The following is a 19,340-nucleotide window of genomic DNA, read 5'->3' on the forward strand; positions in this document are numbered from 1 at the left end:
ATAGAAATGCATTTTGGTATTTTTATGACTTGTAAAAAGTTGAAAATATCCACACCTATAATTAAACCCCAATTATGGCAACACCCATGTGGTTTATCTGGCAACACTGTATAAACTGATGTCTTACCCGCCCCCAGATCAAAATAACTTTTCATAAGGCCAATATATCATCTCAACATGACGAGGTCGATGTTTCTTTCTTTATTATAGAAATGCATTTTGGTATTTGTATGACTTGTAAAAAGATGAAAATATCCACAAATCACAATTAAACCCCAATTATGGCAACACCCATGTGGTTTAGAACAACACTGACCATTATAACTGATCAAATTTGATATGAATAAAAACTCTCTTTCTAATAAATTTTCCTTGAAAGGATGATGTTTCATTTTCACATCATTTAACTTAAGGTGAGATTTGTGTTGAATTTCAAAAATAGGAAAATGTCTGGCAACACTGTATATACAGATGTGTTTTCCCCAAGCTCAAATGTAACTTTTCATAAGACCAATGTATCATCTCAACATGCTGTGGTCGATGTTGAAATCGAACACTACCATATGGTTTATGAGCTATACAAAGTTGGTATATTTTCATACTTTGAAAAAATTGAAAAACACCCCTATTTCAAATAAATGGTATAACCCACCCTGACATCTGGTGATTATTTTTATACTTTCATTGCGGCATCTAAGGTTTGACCTATTCATACCTTATAAAGAAAAATATATATATATATTGTGTATATTAGTAACACTGGCTTCAAATCTTGAAAATTTGACTGCTGAAAAATGCAAAAATTGTGAAAATAGGCCTAAAATTGAAATTTGCCTGTTACCATGGCAACGGGATATTTTTCCTAAATTTATCCCATGTGTGTTAGTTTGAGGTCAAGGTCCATCAAATATGAAAGTATAAAGAAAATCTATTTTTGACCGTGGCAACACTATTCTCAAAAATAACAGATAGTTCCTCTTAAGTACCTTCCGTCCTTTCGGATGATGTATCACGGTCAGAAACTCTGGCTATGATATGAGCTAATTTGCATATGACTGAAGAGGTTCATCGGATCTGTTGATTAATCAGCTATTTAGAGACCAAAGGAAAAACAGTTTCGCCAGAAACCTTCTGGCTTTCTTAAAGCGTTGATGTTGTTATTTGACCCATCTGCTGGGAGTGGGAATTCTGACTGGGTGTTATTAGTTTTACCAGAAGTACTCCTGTCTCCAATGTTGGTCTTGCGCATAGGATCGAGGATGTGACTGAACAGAGACGAGGGGAAATTCTTACTAAGTCGCATCTTTGATCCTCTCCTCTAGACCAATGTTGGAAACAGGAGTACTTCCGAAAAATAAAAACATCAACACTTTAAGAAAGCCAGAAGGTTTCTGGGGAAACTGTCAGCAGAAAAACACAAGTTTTTCCTTTAGACTTGACAAAGAACTCTAAATAGCTAGTTGCATATTTTGCTCTAAAATTAGCCCTCCATCCATCCAGATGCTGTATCTCTTAAATAGAGACAGTCTAGTTCAAACTTGGGTATGACTATTATATTTATGGTTTAATGATAGTTTTAGGTGTGTAGATAAAGAATGACAGATGCCCTGTGGGCTGAGCATTCCGTGATATCCAGGATCAAACTTATCAGTCTAGAGTTATTGGTGAAAAGGTTGAAGATCAACATTTGGGCTCCAACTATAATACAGAAAATATTGCTGAAAATGATCTCATATTGTTTATTTATCTTGATATAGCAATCTAAAAAAAGAATAGTTTGTACTACCAATAGGGCTGAATGAGTACTGACCCATTTCACTGTGTTACCTAGGTAACAAAATAGTGCAAACTATTCTTCTTTCTTTTTTTTGATTAAAAACAAAAAATACTTTTCATTTTTTTAAATTTCCATCAAAAAACAAAAATATACACCAGTATTGCCTAAATTATGCTGACACTGGCAAATTTCAACCATATTTATCGATATTATATCTAAAAGATGGTCAAAATTCTTTAAAAAAATAAAAAAACGGATCCTAGATTTTCATACCTAGTTTTTGAAAATCAATAAGAAAAATTTTGTTACTGAAAAAATTTAAATGGTCTTATCGTGTACAGCTCTTTTTCCTCTTCTGCACACCATGAATAAAGTTCTGTAAAAGGTGGCTTAAATGCAAAATGATTTATTTTAAATTATTTTTGAGAGCAGGATGTAGGTATCATTATCATTATGCCTCCAATTATTGTCAAGTCAGTGCACAGTAGTCAGTAGGTTAGATATATGAAAGTTCAAACAAATCACTATACACCTAATCCGTGAACTTTGTCTTTTTTTCACACAAGTTCTGCCCTGTCATTCTTCACTTGCTGTATCAACACATTACAAGTACCGTACTGACGCGAGTATTGTCCCACCCCGTTTTTGGGTGAACATTTTTCAAAATTGGGGGGGTGGGACTATACTCGAATTTCAAAAAAAAAGTTTTTTGAAGTTTACAGTTGGAAAATGCTCAAATTTTTCTGGTCTCAAATTGTTCCTTAGGCAAAAGTGAATCAAAATGAGAAAAGTTGCATTGTTTTGTTATATAGGTAACTTCACAAAATAGGTCAAGGTCAACAGGCTCAATGGGTTTTGATTTAATAATTAGGTCAAATGTTGGAAGCCCAATGTCAAAAGGTCAATGCACTTTTATATGGTCAATATACTTTTATTAGTTTGCAAAGGTAAAAAAAAAATGAATTGCATGTAAAATCGATACTAATCTGAGCAAAAGTGAATTCCGTTCAAATGAAGTTTGTTTGCCTTACCCCACCCAAAACCCTAAACTTTTACTCTGATAAGAGTATGGTGTTTTCAGATTCTGCACAGGTTTTTGTGTAAGCCCTCATTTACTCATGTTGGGTCACATAGCAAACCATTTAATTATACTGGGAAAAATTTGAAGCATATTGCCGTGATGTTTTCCTTCAATACAGTCCAAAGTCAAGTTAATGTCAATAGTTTGGTTTCACATTTCCTTCCTGGTTGATTGGATGATAAAATAATTGTACTAAATGTCGTACGTTGGAAGTACATGTTTGTATGAGAGACGACACTCCAACTGTATGTGTACATGTAAATCTCAATGCAATTGTATGCAAATTTTAATAGAAAGCCCCCGCCCAGCTTAGTATCTCACAAGCAGGGTGGCAACCTGATTGGCAGCTTTGTGGCGTAGGGGTTACAACAATTGTGGACAACATGCATATTAAGTTCAAATTCCCGGATGTTATTTCTTTTATCAGTGCACAAAATTCCTATGGAAATTTACCAGAGAATCAAGTTGACGCAGGGATATAAAGGGATAGGCATCGTAGCTATTACGTAACACACCGAATGATGTAGTTTAACTCTAGACAATAGGCGCCATATTGCAGGAGGGTTAGAGTTCATAGAGGAAACGTTAAAGGTTAGTAGTTTAGGTCACCCAGGCACATCACTAATGTGTTTCACGAGTTGTAATACCGAGAGGTAAAAACATTGATTTTGTAAAATTCTCCCGATTTTTTAAAATTACTAAATAAGGTTAGTACTTCAAACCATTTTTTGATGAATCTATGCAATTGACGGTAATTTTTGAAACATCTAAGAATCAATCTTAAACATCTTCATGATATTCATTTTTTGCGCATGGTCAAAGCATGCTCTTGCGCTATCCACAGACTATCCGGTGGAAACTTCAAAGCAACGATCATGCGTTAATATTTACAAAATGGCGAATGATGTAGTTTAACTCGAACAATAGCGTGACCGGCGTGACGTAGTTTTTGGCATTGTTCCTATTATGCACTTTCACCCTCCTGGTTGACGTCACATGCCTGATGCAATGCCTCACATGCCAGTTGCAACAAGCTGATCGACGCCGCCATGATGAAAAATCTTTTGCGTACATACATGTAAATTTGAATGGACTGTTGGAATATTTGCCTTAATTTAGGATAAAAGGTAAGCAAGAAATGGGCTATTGCATTCATGTAGGGTAACATTATAGGAATGCGAGACGTCTCACCCCGAAACCTATTCGCCCCAAAAAAGTTCACCCAATACACATTACATACCACGACCAGTTCGCCCCAATACACGTACATACCACGACCAGTTCCCCCCAATTGACTCACCATGTATAACGTTGCCGTAGCGTGCATAGTACTAGTAGTGTTAAACATGATGTAAATTACTTATAAATCGCCAGTGTAATAATTTATATATATGGCAAAACAAAACATTATATAAAAGAAAAGAAAAACAACAAAAACTCTTACTCTTGCGAGTTTTGTGTATTTTTATTTTACCGACTCAAACTCAGTTAAAATAAGTTTGAGATGTTCAAAACTTTCAAAACTTGCAGTCCTATAAACATATTAAATCAGAGAAGATCTTCTTTGACATAATGAAACTATTAAAAGGACTGAAAAAAAATATATTTGGCAATTTTATGTATAACTAGCAAAACAAACGCCAGCAGCAGCTTTGAGATGTTTTGTGGGTTCCGTGCGTGCACCGGGCTGTGCACTGACTTTTGCCCGCTTTTGCACCGCGTGTAAGCGGCGGATATTTGCTGCCACTTCCGCTGAAAACGCCGGGTGTGATATGTGTTCAATCCTGGTTCAATCAATGGTACCATGACCAAAGCACGCAAAGTGCCAGAACACACCGACGGCGTACCTTGCTTGACAAGTCCCGGCGGGGTCCCGACCCATGACCGTGTGCCTTACACACTGATGTACGATCGATTGCTTGACAAGTAGGCCTAGTATGCTCTCAATTTGATTAAGACCGGAGGTAGTGCCACAAAGAAGAAAAATGCAATGATTTTGTTTGCAAAACTGGTTAAAGTCCAGTATTAATACGATTTCTGTCAAATTTTAATTTGGTTATTCTTTGCCAAATATTATTATAGTAACAACTGTCAGGAAAGTTTTCTGGTCATTCTAAAATGTGATGTTCTAAAATAATCAAAGATATAACAATTTTTAAATATTAGTCTCAGATAATTATATATTCATCCTCATATATCTTGATATGCGCGTTCCAACTCTTTACAATAACTTATTAGATATATATCTCTAATTGAAATGCTATTATTTTAATTATATAATCATAATTTTATAATGTTTCAGATATATTGTACATTGTAATTGACAGTTATCATGATTCATTTTGTTCTTAATTTCTGCAACTTGCCTGTCAATCACAGACTAATTATGATTGATTTAAACACCACGGGACATCTTACATTGTATGCGATGTGTCCTAATCCTCTCAATACGCCAACAATTTTAAGGCGGGATGTTTTAACTCGATGATGTTAATACTAATGTCGGCCTTATTTTATTGATTTATATCATACGCTAATACATAAGCTGGCATAATTATTCCGAATATCATGATTATATCGTTATGAACACGACAGAGTGCGAATACATAAAATTGCTGTTCTGAGTAAACGCTACATGGCAGCATGGCGCTTTGAAAATCTTGGTACCATGCTCGACCAATGGGCTCAATCGATCCAATTTTATATCACAATTTTGCCCCCGAAATACCTATGACCGCAAATAATTAATTCCTCTAATTTAATTTTCTAGATTTTCTGCAAGTAAGACGAACTCAGTTTCACCCCATTCAAACTTGCTCAAAATGTTAATCAATGTAATTTGTCAGTCGAGTATACCTGTCTTAATTGTTCATCGAGTGGTTACGGTATTTATTTTATTGAATTCATACTAAAATATGCAACGAAGGTACCATTAAGCCAATTCACCAATTCAAACATCTATTTATTTTTGGTAACAAAGGACCACTTCGTATAACTTCCAAATCTGGGTGCTTGATGTGTGAAAATATTAGATCCAAAACATAATAATGACAAGAAATGTCTTTAAAAAAGACAATGCCTCCAAGATACCAGTGGACACCTTTTGTTATTAGTTAAGGAGATACTTATAATGCTAGCTTTAAGGTACCGCTATTGGATATAGATTTTTGTCTGATTAAAATATGTGAGTCCATTTTCTCCTAATACAAGACTGAAAATTTTATTTTAATCGGATATTCGGTTACCAAAATATGGCCTGTCAAAATGGAGCGAAACCAAGTCGTTGGCAACAACTTTCTTTTATTTTGTTATGCAATGTTGTCAGGTAGGCCTTATTTTCTAATTATATATGCAAGAATTATGCAAAGTAACATTTTCAGATACAAGTTTCAGGCTACAAAATAAGATATAAAACCCATGGATGCATTTGGCAAATTTGAACACCACTGCAACAGTCCGACACACCGCTAGTCCGAATCTAAAAACACTTTAACAGTCTGACAGTAGACCGACACACCCCTAGTCCGAAATACACTGCGCTAGTCCGAGTCTGGAAAACACTCCGTCAGTCCGAAACTGCAGAAAACCAAAGCGGTAGTCCGAATCTGAAAATCACAGCGCTGGTCCGAATCTGAAAAACACGGCGCTAGTCCGAATATCGGACTAGCGCAGTGTTTCCTAAATTCAGATTCGGAATAGCGCCATGTTTTGCAAATTCGGACTAGCGCAGTGGTTTTCAGTTTCGGACTGGCAGAGTGTTTTTGGACCCAGCCAACTACAGAGCTATTACCCTCTTGTCAATCCCGGGAAAAGTATTCTGTAGGATGGTTCTTAACCGAATACAACAGACTGTAGATAACCATCTGAGAGAGGAACAGTGTTGGTTCAGGAGTTCCAGAGGCACCTCAGATGCGCAACAATTCCATCAGACAGAGTCTCAACATCACTTGCTCCATCAATGATGTTATCTGCCGGAGACGTTTGAAATGGGCTGGGCACATCTTCAGGATGCCTCTACATCGGCTTCCCCACCAAGCCTACACTAATAACTTCAGCAAGAAAAGACCACCAGGTCGTCCACCAACCAGATGGAAGGACCAAATTCAGAGGGACTTGGGAATGACCCCACATGAAGCAAAGATGCAAGCAACAGACAGAACTGAATGGAGGAGGCTTACTCGGCAGAGAGCAAAGGGCCACACCGGCCTGTGCATTTAAGTCAAGTAAGTCAAGTATATACAAATCAAAATAGTCAGATTGCACCCTTTTTCATAAATAAGTATGATTAATATAATATATAGGTTTGGTGTTTCACGGTGGTGTTTGTTAGAAATCAGTAAAGAAATTAGCCTTGATCAAGGCTTCCTCCTTACTTTTTCTCTATTTATGGTCTTCATAGGACCCATGTATGATCAGTGGTAGAAGTAGGCCTATCATATACTGGACTCTCTAAACTTTTTAGTCAGGTCAAGGCTTCCTCCTTACTTTTTCTCTATTTATGCTCTTCATAGGACCCATGTATGATCAGTGGTAGAAGTAGGCCTATCATATACTGGACTCTCTAAACAGCCCCAGAGGAAGTAATGAAATGCTGGGAGGAATACTTCAGTAAACATCTGAATACGGAATTCCCCAGGGACTGTAATATACTTAACTCCATCCCGGAGCCTGTCAACACTGCTACAACAAGTTTGCCCTTTTCAATAGATGAAGTTGAAGAGGCCATCAAGAAGCTGAAAAACAACAAAGCGTGTGGTTGGGATAAGATCTCAGCAGAAGTGTTGAAAACAGGAGGACCCATGATGAAGCAGATGTTGTTGAAGATCATCAACACTGCCTGGGCTGAAGGAAAAATCCCTGAAGACTGGAGTAAAGGTCTAATAACCCCTGTATACAAAAAGGGCGACAAACTGGACCCAGCCAACTACAGAGCTATTACCCTCTTGTCAATCCCGGGAAAAGTATTCTGTAGGATGGTTCTTAACCGAATACAACAGACTGTAGATAACCATCTGAGAGAGGAACAGTGTTGGTTCAGGAGTTCCAGAGGCACCTCAGATGCGCAACAATTCCATCAGACAGAGTCTCAACATCACTTGCTCCATCAATGATGTGATCTGCCTGGGACGTTTGAAATGGGCTGGGCACATCTTCAGGATGCCTCTACATCGGCTTCCCCACCAAGCCTACACTAATGACTTCAGCAAGAAAAGACCACCAGGTCGTCCACCAACCAGATGGAAGGACCAAATTCAGAGGGACTTGGGAATGACCCCACATGAAGCAAAGATGCAAGCAACAGACAGAACTGAATGGAGGAGGCTTACTCGGCAGAGAGCAAAGGGCCACACCGGCACAAAATTGTTCCATTAATTGGATTTTTTACCCATGGTAGCTCCAATATCTTAAAAACATAATTAATTTGGCAGAGTTCAATGTAAGCTTTGACATTTTTAAACATTAAATAGGCTATCGCCCTTTTTGTTACATTTTTAAAGTAAAAACAAAATTGAAGAAGAAAAAGTTTGTTCTCAGAGAATAAATAAATTGAATATCTCTTGTGTGAAATATTGTATTAGGCCTATATTATGTTGTAAAAGAATTAAATGGGAAATATTTTCCATTTGAATTATAGCGGAAAGAAAACACATTCGGTTTATGCGCCGCATAAAAGTAACATTTTCCAATTCCGCGCTCAATTCTTTTATTCTGTTCATGAAGGTGTGCGTTGTGTAACTTGGGGTGGAGGGGTGTATAAAAATAGTTGTTTTTAAAAGGTTTAGTATGCCTACAACGTCAGAAATCCCATTCTTGCATGAAAAGTAGCCTATACATTACCGGATACATTGCCATGCATGAAGATATAATAATGTCTATAATACATGCTGCATGCATGGAAGACACCATTTAATATCATGAGTAGACCTAATGTTGGAAACTCCATTCTTCCATACCAGAAGTTCAGCTTTTTCCTCTGGTCTTAAATTAAAATAAATATCTTGTTGTTTTCTTTGGTTTTAGATTTCAATAACATTTGTCAAAGTGTCAAAGTGATTTTCCATTTCTGCGCCAAATTTCAAGTTTGAGTATATGGGTGACCGATCATGACGATGTGTGTTGTGTGTGTGTGTGGGGGGTGGGGGGGGGGGATACCGGGTGTGGTTGTATAGAGAATAGCTAACCAAGCAAAGAAACAAAATTATTTGGGAAAGATTTTCCATTTTGAATTATTGGAGAAAGAAAACTCAAATTCAGATTTATGTGCTAAAAGTGACATTTTCCATTTCAGCTCAATTCTTCTAGTAGGCCTATTTCAGTGTGTTTATACTGCTGAATGAAGGTGAGCTTCAGTATGTGGGGGCGTGTGGGCGGGGCAGGGTGTGGAGGGTGTTATTGTTAAACGTTATATGCCTAGAGCGTCAAAAATCCCACTCCTACATTAAAAGTATATACAGTACCATGCATGATGATATATAATAATGTATGTACGTTCAAACGCATGCTGCATGCACTGCATGACACCATTAAAGCAATATTATAACATTTTCAAACAAAATAGATTAGCATTTCTTTGCCATAAAATGTTAGCTTTTACTGTCAGATATATCCCCTTTTATTTTTGAGCCGAACAACTACGGCAAAGCAAAGAAAATTGGAATTTACTACCAGCGCAAATGTCGCCAATACGTACCACTCCTTCGGTCATGTTGTGGTACGACCCTTTGTTAATGTATATCACCGTCCCATTGCGCCGTGACGTACTGTGTGTTATGAACGGTATATTGGTTTAATAAAGTACAATTTAATCGTGTAAAAAAAAGGAATTTTAAAAATTTAGTGAGGGCGTCTTCCTCAGCAAATGTTATAATATGGCTTTAAATCTTTTGGCTGCCTGCAGATCTGAACATATAGGACTTTTCCCACAAAATGGTCTTGGGAGCAAAAATTTGCCTTTTGCGTGAAAAAAAGAAGGATGGGTCTTTGGATGTGGGTAAAGGAGCTCGTTACTAATAATATTTTGCCAAAGGATAACCAAATTAAAATTTGACCGAAATCGTGATTAATAGGCCTACTGGGCTTTAATCAGTTTTGCAAACAAAATCCCAACTTTTTTCTTCTTCGCGTGCCTCCCAATGCAATATAGGCCTACGTCACAATTTCAAAACACGGCCCGTAATTCTCGGGGTCGTAAAAACATACTCGATAAAATAGATAAGTAACAAAAACCCATATGGATGGAAAAGTACATGATCAAAAATAAAATGTTTTCATAACATAAACATAGTCAGCTCAACTGAATCTCGGGCTGAATCACATGGGTTTCTAAACAAATTCATAGCATTACACGTTTATAGCACCAGCCAAATTGTTACAAATACTCAACATTTATTTAAAAACAGCACTGCATACTGTCTACTGAAAATACAAATTGTATTAATTACTGAACAATGGATTGTAAAAACATGACAAATTCATAAAATACAAAAATACATTTTAATGGCATAAAATTCACAGAACACCGTCAAATTTGTTTACAAAGACATAGGCCTACAGTAAATAAACAAATTAAACAACACAATGTAAAGTGATTCAATAATATAATAATAATTAAGATATGATTAATATATACTAGTACTATTAATAATATTAAAATGATAGTTATTTTTATTGTTATCATAAGAAAATAATAATAATACTATAATTTTTACTATAATACCGTATTAATTATTATTATATGAATAGGTCGTATTGATTATTCCATAATACATGAATATAAATGCAAACAATTGGAAGTTGTATTGATTGGCCATATGACCGCATGCACTGCATTCACGGCACTTTACAGTTTACACAGTGAGTCAATTGTGGCGAACTTGTCGTGGTATGTACGTGTATTGGGGCGAACTGGTCGCGGTATGTACGTGTATTGGGGCGAACTGGTAGTGGTATGTACTGGTGTGGGGCGAAACGTCCTGACACCCATTATAGGTAACCCAGGCAAACCTTAGTTAACACATTTGCTAGTCAGCCAAATTCGCCGACAATGTCAATGCATATTTACTATATATATATATTTCTATACTTCACTTGACCCAAATATATGATTTTTTATGGTGATAAGTCACTCGCACATGGAATTTTAGAGGGATTTGGATAGCAGTTCCATTAAAAAAGCTGCTATCATAATGAGACTAAGATCTAGAAACACCCCGAAATGCCGTTTTGGGGAATTTTGCTAGCTGAAACTTTTTGATGAAAGTCAATCTTTGACAAGATGTAACTTTGCTACGGAAAGTGCTATGAAAAATGGTTTTCAGTTTTGGCTTTGTTTACTCAAGGGCTTTGATTTGATATATAAAATGATGCAGTTTGATGGCAAATTTGAATTCACCTACAACCTACGAAAAAAGTCCTTGGAACGCTTGGCACACTCTGTCGAAATTACGTGCAAAATTTCTTGTGATCATGGAAATGACTTATATAGTGTTTGGGAACAAACATGACATCTACAACAATGATCTACCCTTCCCCTCTCCCCATCAATCAATGTTGGAACACATTGAGAAGCCGCTGAAGACATTGGCATTTCTCAACATTGAACGGGGGAGAGGGGGTGACAGTTTTCCGTTATTTACACGCAAGCGTTCCAAGACATTTTTCGTTGGTTGTCTCTACCGACTGCAAAATATTTCATCTAAATTTCGTTTTTGTGTCATAACTAAAAAACGGAATGTCGTATGAGCTTCACATTGCACACGATTTGAGAGTGGATTATATGCTTTGGAAACATAACAAAATTGTTGATAAAGAAATTGGATTATTTAGAGAGTGGTCACTGAAAGCATCCCCTATGCTAAACTACGCACGTTTGAAATTATGCCTCTAAACTGCTTTAAAATGTCGTTTTTGTCCCATAAACTCAAAAACAAAATATTGTATGAGCTTCATATTGCACACGATTTGGGAGTATATAATATCCTTTTCAATCACAATAAAATTGTTGATAAAGAAGTTGGGTTGTTTAAGGAATGGTCACTGAAATCACCTCCTATGCTAAATTACACACTTTTCGTAATTATGGCACTCTACTGTATGATACTGAGCCAAATCTCATTTTCGTCTCATAACTCAAAAACACCACAAATACAATTCAAAGAAAATGTTACAATGTTTCAATGTTTTGCAGTATCTTTTCCAAAATGTTTTTGAATGTTATTAAAACCATTTGTACCCTTTATAGTATAACCTAACATATCAATATTTTCTGTAAAACTTGTGTTTGCTGAGTATAGACCTATCCGAACGAACTAATTTCTGAATATTATTTATAATAAAATACGCTTTTGCGGTGAGAAAAAAAAAGAATAGAAAAAAGAAAACAACAATTGAATACACTTAAAGAGAAGAAAGTAGATCACCAGTGGGACTCGAACCATGATCATTCACACCAATCAATAGTCAAAAGGTTATCAGTCGGAGGACCAATACGCTTAGGCCACGCTGCCATTTCGCAATGAAATTGACAAGTTTTTTTTTTATAGTAGTCAGGTATGGGGAAAGTGTAAACTTGTATATTGGAAACGGCAAAGTGTAGCAGTTTGCCATAATGAAAAAATGGTCCAAAATCGACATTTTATGTTTTTAGCCCGCATCTCATGAAGCGTAACGTTCGTTTCCATTGGCTATACCAATATAGCTATCTTCAGTAGATAGCATGGCTTAATGCGCACACGGGTTAAATCGCGTGATAAGAACTTGGACTGATGGAGAGACATTCGGTTAATGATTGAATATGATATTATATACTGAAATGTTATCAAATCTTTTAAAATTAAATTTAAAATTAAAATTGAAATTGAAATTGAATTTGAATTTGAATTTGAATTTGAATTAAAATTAAAATTAAAATTAAAATTAAAATTAAAATTAAAATTGAAATTGAAATTGAAATTGAAATTGAAATTGAAATTGAAATTGAAATTGAAATTGAAATTGAAATTAAAACAATTAAAATTGTTAAGGGGCGTAATTAAGCTATATTTAAAAACAGAAATAAGTAGAAATGTCTTCCCATCATTTCTAAATAACGTTTATTGATTTATCTTTCTACACCACTATTTGTAGAGCCTATGTAGAGTTGAAGGATTTTGAAATTCAATGAAATGCCGCCTAGACACACTGGCACCATGACATGTCTTAACATTTCACTTGAATGACGTTCTCTGATTGGTCAATGTTAGGCCTATATAAGTTCGTATGTCCTATGATTCAACACGTGTTCATGCAAAATAATTTAAGACTTTTGAAATTCAATGCAATGTCGCGTAGGCAAACCATTGTGTTCTCTGATTGGTCAATGATAGACCTATCTATGTACATCTTTCAAGTTATTTAAAACTTGTGTCATACGTGTTGCTTGATCTCACCAATATGGTCTACCTACGGGAAATATCCGCGGAAACCCGTGCCTATGTGAAATTGCTGCGAAATCACATGAAGATGTCTTTCCGTGAAATAGGGAAAGAATGCAACATTTCAGCAAGTAGTGCTCTCCGAATCGTGAATGGAAAACAATTAACTGCAAAACAGCGTCGTGCACGGAGGTCAGGAAGACCCGCAAGATAACTCCTGCAATGGAGCGACATATTCTACGTCAAGTTAAGAAAACAAGACTTTCTGAAGGATCGTTTACTATTCCACGTCTCATGCAAGTATGCGGACTGTCTGAAGCCAGTATAAACAAACGAACTGTGCTTAATGTTTTACACAGGAATGGATATAGATTTAGACAAGCGCGAAAGAAAGGACTACTGTCATTGGAAGATCTGAGAAAGCGTGTTATATATGCAAAGAAAATGTTAAAGAGACCAGCCACATTTTGGTGTGAAGGTGTTGGTTTTTATTTAGATGCAGTGTCATTCGCACATAAGACAAACCCTTTGGACCAAGCCAAAGCACCGAAAACAAGGATTTACAGACAGAAAGGGGAAGGACTGGCCTTTGGTTGCACATCCCGAGGAAAAAAGGAAGGGACTGGAGGAAACTATGCGAGATTTATTGTTGGCATCACTCACGGTAAAGGAGTTGTTTTGTGTGAACCATATCAGAAGATGACAGGAGCTTTCTTTGCTGACTTCATCGAAAGGCATTTCCGCGAAGCTTTTCGCGTGGCTGACAAAGACACTGATCTCTTTGTGCAAGACGGCGATCCGTCACAGAACAGTGCTATTGCCCGATCCGCGATGAAGAACGCAAAATGCGCAGTTGTTGACAATACCTCCAAGAAGTCCAGATATAAACCCCATCGAAAACTTTTTCAACCTGGTTAGTGAAGAGCTTAGAAGACAAGCAATTATCCACCAATATACCAAAGAATCATTCGGTGAATTTCAAGCAAGAATTGTTCGAACCATTAACACTATCCCTCTAGAAACAATTGACAATACCATATCTTCTATTAGGAATCGCCTTCTCCAAATAGTCGCAAGCCGTGGACAAAGAGTGAAGTACTGAAATAATTAATTTGACTGCCTCACTCCATATTGCTAAATATGGACATAGTATTAACATTAGGAACAATATGGCTGGAACTGGTCATTTAGTGTACCTTCTTAAAGACTTTTGTCACATTTTAATACATGCTTCCAATTGGTTATTCCAGGGAATAACAGCCACCTCCATGAAGGGTTTAACATTTATTTTCGGACTACCTCCGTTTCTCTGTTAGTTATTGTAATTTTTGAGTGAATTTGGCAAAACATTTTTCCAATTAAACGAAACAAATGAAAATAAAAATAAAAGCTATAAAATACAAAGTAAAATGCCAAAATCCAGTACAGGGGTCACTTGTAACCTGGAATAGGCCAGTATATATGTATTTGCCCTAATGTCACGTTGAGCTTATAATACTATTTTATGCTGAAATTCTAGACCGTGTTATAAAACCGTATAAACATGTTATTAAAAGGTTTTGGGTTTAGTAAAAACGATTAAATAAGATTTAAATGTCCGGTTTCATAAACGTCATGAAACGTTTTATATGAACAAAACACTACAAAAACAATTTTAAAATAATGTCTAAATGTTAAAATGTTTTGCAGCATCAAAATATTTTTGAATATTAGCGAGTCAGAAATATTATGATGTAACAACTCATTTCTGAAAATTATTCCGAATAAAATACGCTTTTGCGGTGAGACACACACACAAAAAAATAAAACAACAATTTAATACACTTAAAGAAAAAAAGTAGATCACCAGTGGGACTCGAACCATGATCATTTAATCAATCAATAGTCAAAAGGTTATAAGTCTGACGACTAACCGACTTCGCCACGCTGCCATTTCGCAACAGAAGTAACACATTTTGGTTTTTATAGTATCGGGAAAGTGTAAATTTGTATAGTGGAAATGGCAAAGTGACAGTTTACCATAATGACAAAAATGGTCCAAAATCGACATTTTGGTTCATTTAGGCCGTATCTCATGAAGCGTAACGTTCGTTTACATTGGCTATACCAATTTACAATGTTTGAATACAAAAGTAATGACACATTGATCACATTTATGAATATTGTCAACAGTTTGCCATTTTGAGTTGAAATAAATATCTATACGTATATATTGATATAAATGCATGGGGCAAACTGCTCAGTATGCACGTTGTTCAATGTAGCAGTTTACACCACAGTTTACCATAAATGCGTTTGCACTTTACACCCTTTGACCATTCGTGTATTCATTGCGTGAATTATTGCTGAATTAAGGATTCATTATTTTCTGTGATTCTTTTTCTTTCTTTAGTAAAGAAGAATTAAAGAAAGAAAGAATTAAAGAAAGAAAGAAAGAAAGAAAGAAAGAAAGAAAGAAATAAATAAAGAAAGAAAGAAGAATTAAAGAAAACATCAATGCATGATAGAATGAACAAAATACAAAATTTCTTCTTTCTTTCTTTTTTTCTTTCTTTCTTTCTTTCTTTCTTTCTTTCTTTCTTTCTTTCTTTCTTTCTTTCTTTCCTTCCTTCTTTCTTTCTTTCTTTCTTTCTTTCTTTCTTTCTTTCTTTTCTTTCTTTCTTTCTTTCTTTCTTTCTTTCTTTTCTTCCTTTCTTCCATTCTTTCTCTCTTTCTTATTTCTTTGTTTCTTTTTATACTTCTTTCGTTCTTTCTTTATCTTTTCTTTATATATTTTTGGTTTCTTTATATTTCTTTCTTTCTTTCTTTCTTTTTGATTTATTTATTTCTTATTTCTTTGTTTCTTTTTATATTTCTTTATTTCTTTATTTTTTCTTTATATATTTTTTCTTTCTTTCTTGTTCTTTTGTATTTCTTGTAAGGATTATTGGGTCAGGGGGTTGTCATCCCTAGGCAACACAAGGGCTGCAAAGCAACGACCACAGGGTTTGAGCCTGCGCTGTTGGGTTGAAGGGATCTGGCTGTTGAACACAAAATGCTTCCATCTAACAGTCATCATCGCCGTCTCTCTCTCTTGGACTGCTCCGCCTCTGACCAATTGGATGGGTTGGCTGCTGGTGCAGAAAATCGGCACATCCGAGTCAATTTCGATATCCCTTGAGTAGTGGGTCTTAGGCGCTGGCAAATGGACGCATTCCCCCTCTAGCAGTAGCAGAAAATCAGACCATGCGATAATCTGTAAAAAGATACAAGAAAAGACATAAATGGTTAATTGAGCTAATTGTTGTAATTATGATTTGATGCTACTTTTCCCGTTGTTTAAATATTTTTACAATTGTGTCAGAATACCCGATAAAAGTTCAATAACCTGTTGATTCCAACGAAAGTCATTAAGCAAAATGACCTCTGCCTCGGCTGCGCCAATCCAGGCGTAGGTGGTGGTAGCTGGATTAGCGAAAGCTCTATATATGGTAGTCAGAGGTTGAAGCATGAAACTTTTGCCGCAGTTGGTTGGCCCAGTGATCATGATGTTCCTATATTTGCCTCGGCCTTCTGTCAACAAATATTTTACAGCTCCGCAGAACTCTTCTTTATCAATTTGGTTCCTTTGAAGGATGTCGAGTGCTTGCTCTAGCCACTGCTGGCCACAACCATCAACACATTCTCCTTCCAAACTTTCTGAAAGGATGTCCACTCTTCTTAATTTCGCTCTCTCAAGCGCCGCCTCTGACCCAGCCATCTCCCATGCTGTTGTTAGGACTTCGTCTACTACTTTCTTGCCTCTATTTAGTATGAATTCGGCCAGATCTGTCTTGCCGTTAAATTTCTGGGCGTTTGCAAATGCTAAAAGTTGCAGCCTATTTTTAAGGTTGTTATCTACTGCTATCTCTCCAACCTCATAGCTGGAAAGTCGTGCTTTCCGCTTCCTCCGGCGTCCGGGCTCCTGTTGTGTCAGAGCTTCCAGCGCGGCTTGTGTGTTGGGTGGGTTGGCCAAGACAGGGTGGTCTAATGATTGTATAAAGTCCACATCCTCCTTGGTAGTGTACTGCCACGCCGTATAATAATTTACATGGGTTGAGCTAAAGTGCACCACAATTTCGTGCGTCTCCTCCAGATTGTGTTTCACTCGTAACCACCGCTGAAGGCGATCCAATTTGATAGCCATATGATAATGCAAACCACCGTCTGCGTGCTCTTCTTGAGCACACACCCATTGCAAAACTTGCGAGGGTGTGCGAGCAAACGCAGCCAGTACTGCGTTGCTGAATGAGGTACGCGTTGGAAATTGCGTCACGTCTGCGCGGCTATATGTGATTAGATATACAGTGCGTACTTGACGCGGATTCAACTCATTAGTTGCCATGTTGAAATAGACACAAATGACATACGTATACGTTGTGATATAGCCAGTGCTGTATGCGAGTAGAGACTGCCTGTGTGCTCAAGCAGAACTTACTGCAATATTGATTCGCACACGCCAATTGTGCCGCCTTATTCGACATTCAATTGAGTTACGTGTTTGATATCGAATTGGTGGCATGATCTGCACTCCTGAAACACTAAAACACATTATAATGCAAATTCTTATTTCACGGAACTTTCCGTTATCATACTATCATGGGAGTTTATTTCATTTGGACATCGAAGTATTTTATTTTATTTTATTTTTTTCAATTAACTTACCTATAAACATTATGAATTTCATTTATACACAGAAACGCATGCAAATTAAACACAGAAACATGTGTTATACTTCCCAATTTAAATATGATCGTATATAGGCTTACTACAACAATACCCCCCCACCCCACATACACCCACATTGCAGTTCAGTTCAGTTCACTCTATGAAGAGATGAATATCATAATAAATATATAGGCCTTCGTGCATTACCTTATATCAACTACACAATGACTCGCACATACGCGTGCACCCCTGCACGCACCCCTACACGCACCCTTCCATACACACAATGACATTGTGAAACACAACTAATGCTATCTACTGAAGATAGTCGTCGTTAAGCCTATATTTAATTAGAAATCAATGGGACGTACAGACGGTCTTAGAAATTTGATGGAACGGGTAAATCAACCTTACCAACAAATTTATTACTTGCAGGTAAAACACGGAAACGTGTGCAATTTAACACAGAAACGTATCCAAAAATTGAAATTTTGACCCCTGTACAATATGAAGATTGACCTTTGATCCCATAAGTCCTAAACCATGGGTCAAATATGAATAAACTCTATATTTTTGCAATACATAGGAGCAAAGGAATAATTTGATATGATTTTGAGTGAAATTGAAGTATGTTGATATTTTTAACATTGCATTACCCGTAGAATTGGCAGCCATTTTGAATTTCATTTTTTAGGGTCAAGACCCCAAAATTAAGCGTGATAAATAAAAATGTTGAATTCAGCACCCTCAAGTCATGTTGTTTATTCACTTTTAACATGAAATGCATACACCATTCACTTTTATTGAAATCCGGACCCCTCTATAATGTTAGCGTTTTATACCTTATAATTATAATACCTTGTCAACAACAAGTTAATGCTATCTACTGAAGATAGTCGTAGTATATCCTTTATTTCCTTACAAATCGTAACCTACATGCGGTTTTAGAATTAAATTAAAGCTTTTTTTTTTCTAACGCTCATTCACCTATCTGTCAAGTGCAATGAAGGTGAGCTTTAAACATTAATTTCCAAAATAAATAAGACAACTCAATATAATGCAGCTATGCAGGATAAAGGCGTAATTATGAAATGTGTGTAATTTAGCATAGGGGATGTTTCCAGCAAACATTTTCCTAAATAAACCAATTTCTTTATCAACAATTTTGTTTTGATCGTAAAGCATATAATCTACTCTCACATCGTGTGCAATATGAAGCTTATACGATTTTATGCGTTTTTGAGTTATGAGTCGAAAACCAAATTTAGATGAAATATTTTGCATTCGTTAGAGACAACCTACGAAAAAAGTCCTTGGAACGCTTGGCACACTCTGTCGAAATTACGTGCAAAATTTCTTGTGATCATGGAAATGACTTATATAG

General features: G+C 36.3%; 2 protein-coding genes across 3 annotated transcripts in view; one reads left to right on the plus strand and one right to left on the minus strand.

Moving 5' to 3' along the window:
• LOC140141785 (uncharacterized) overlaps positions 1-19,340 on the plus strand; it is a 251,222-nt gene that overhangs the window by 199,099 nt on the left and 32,783 nt on the right. Inside the window, exon 1 of one of the 2 annotated variants that reach the window (XM_072163647.1) lies at positions 3,850-3,985. The exons of the other annotated variant lie outside the window; for it this stretch is intronic. The gene's annotated coding sequence lies outside the window, so the exon portion shown is untranslated. Of the gene's footprint in view, positions 1-3,849; positions 3,986-19,340 lie in introns of those variants that run through there. 2 annotated transcript variants of the gene reach the window in all.
• Positions 16,179-17,633, minus strand: LOC140142929 (uncharacterized). Its single transcript, XM_072164956.1, has 2 exons — positions 16,638-17,633; positions 16,179-16,505 (listed from the first exon to the last, which is right to left on the minus strand). The coding sequence occupies exons 1-2, from the start codon at positions 17,631-17,633 to the stop codon at positions 16,194-16,196; spliced, it is 1,308 nt and encodes a 435-aa protein (XP_072021057.1). The 3' UTR covers positions 16,179-16,193.

This window comes from Amphiura filiformis, chromosome 20, assembly GCF_039555335.1.
Source record: "Amphiura filiformis chromosome 20, Afil_fr2py, whole genome shotgun sequence".
NCBI classification, from domain to species: domain Eukaryota; kingdom Metazoa; phylum Echinodermata; class Ophiuroidea; order Amphilepidida; family Amphiuridae; genus Amphiura; species Amphiura filiformis.

What these genes read in the sequence shown, in the direction of transcription:
- LOC140142929 (XM_072164956.1), bottom strand. Translation starts at nt 17,633, where the DNA reads ATGGCAACTAATGAGTTGAATCCGCGTCAAGTACGCACTGTATATCTA. An exon ending in ACTTTCGTTGGAATCAACAG is followed by an intron (nt 16,506 to 16,637) that starts GTTATTGAACTT and finishes ATCTTTTTACAG; the next exon opens with ATTATCGCATGGTCTGATTT.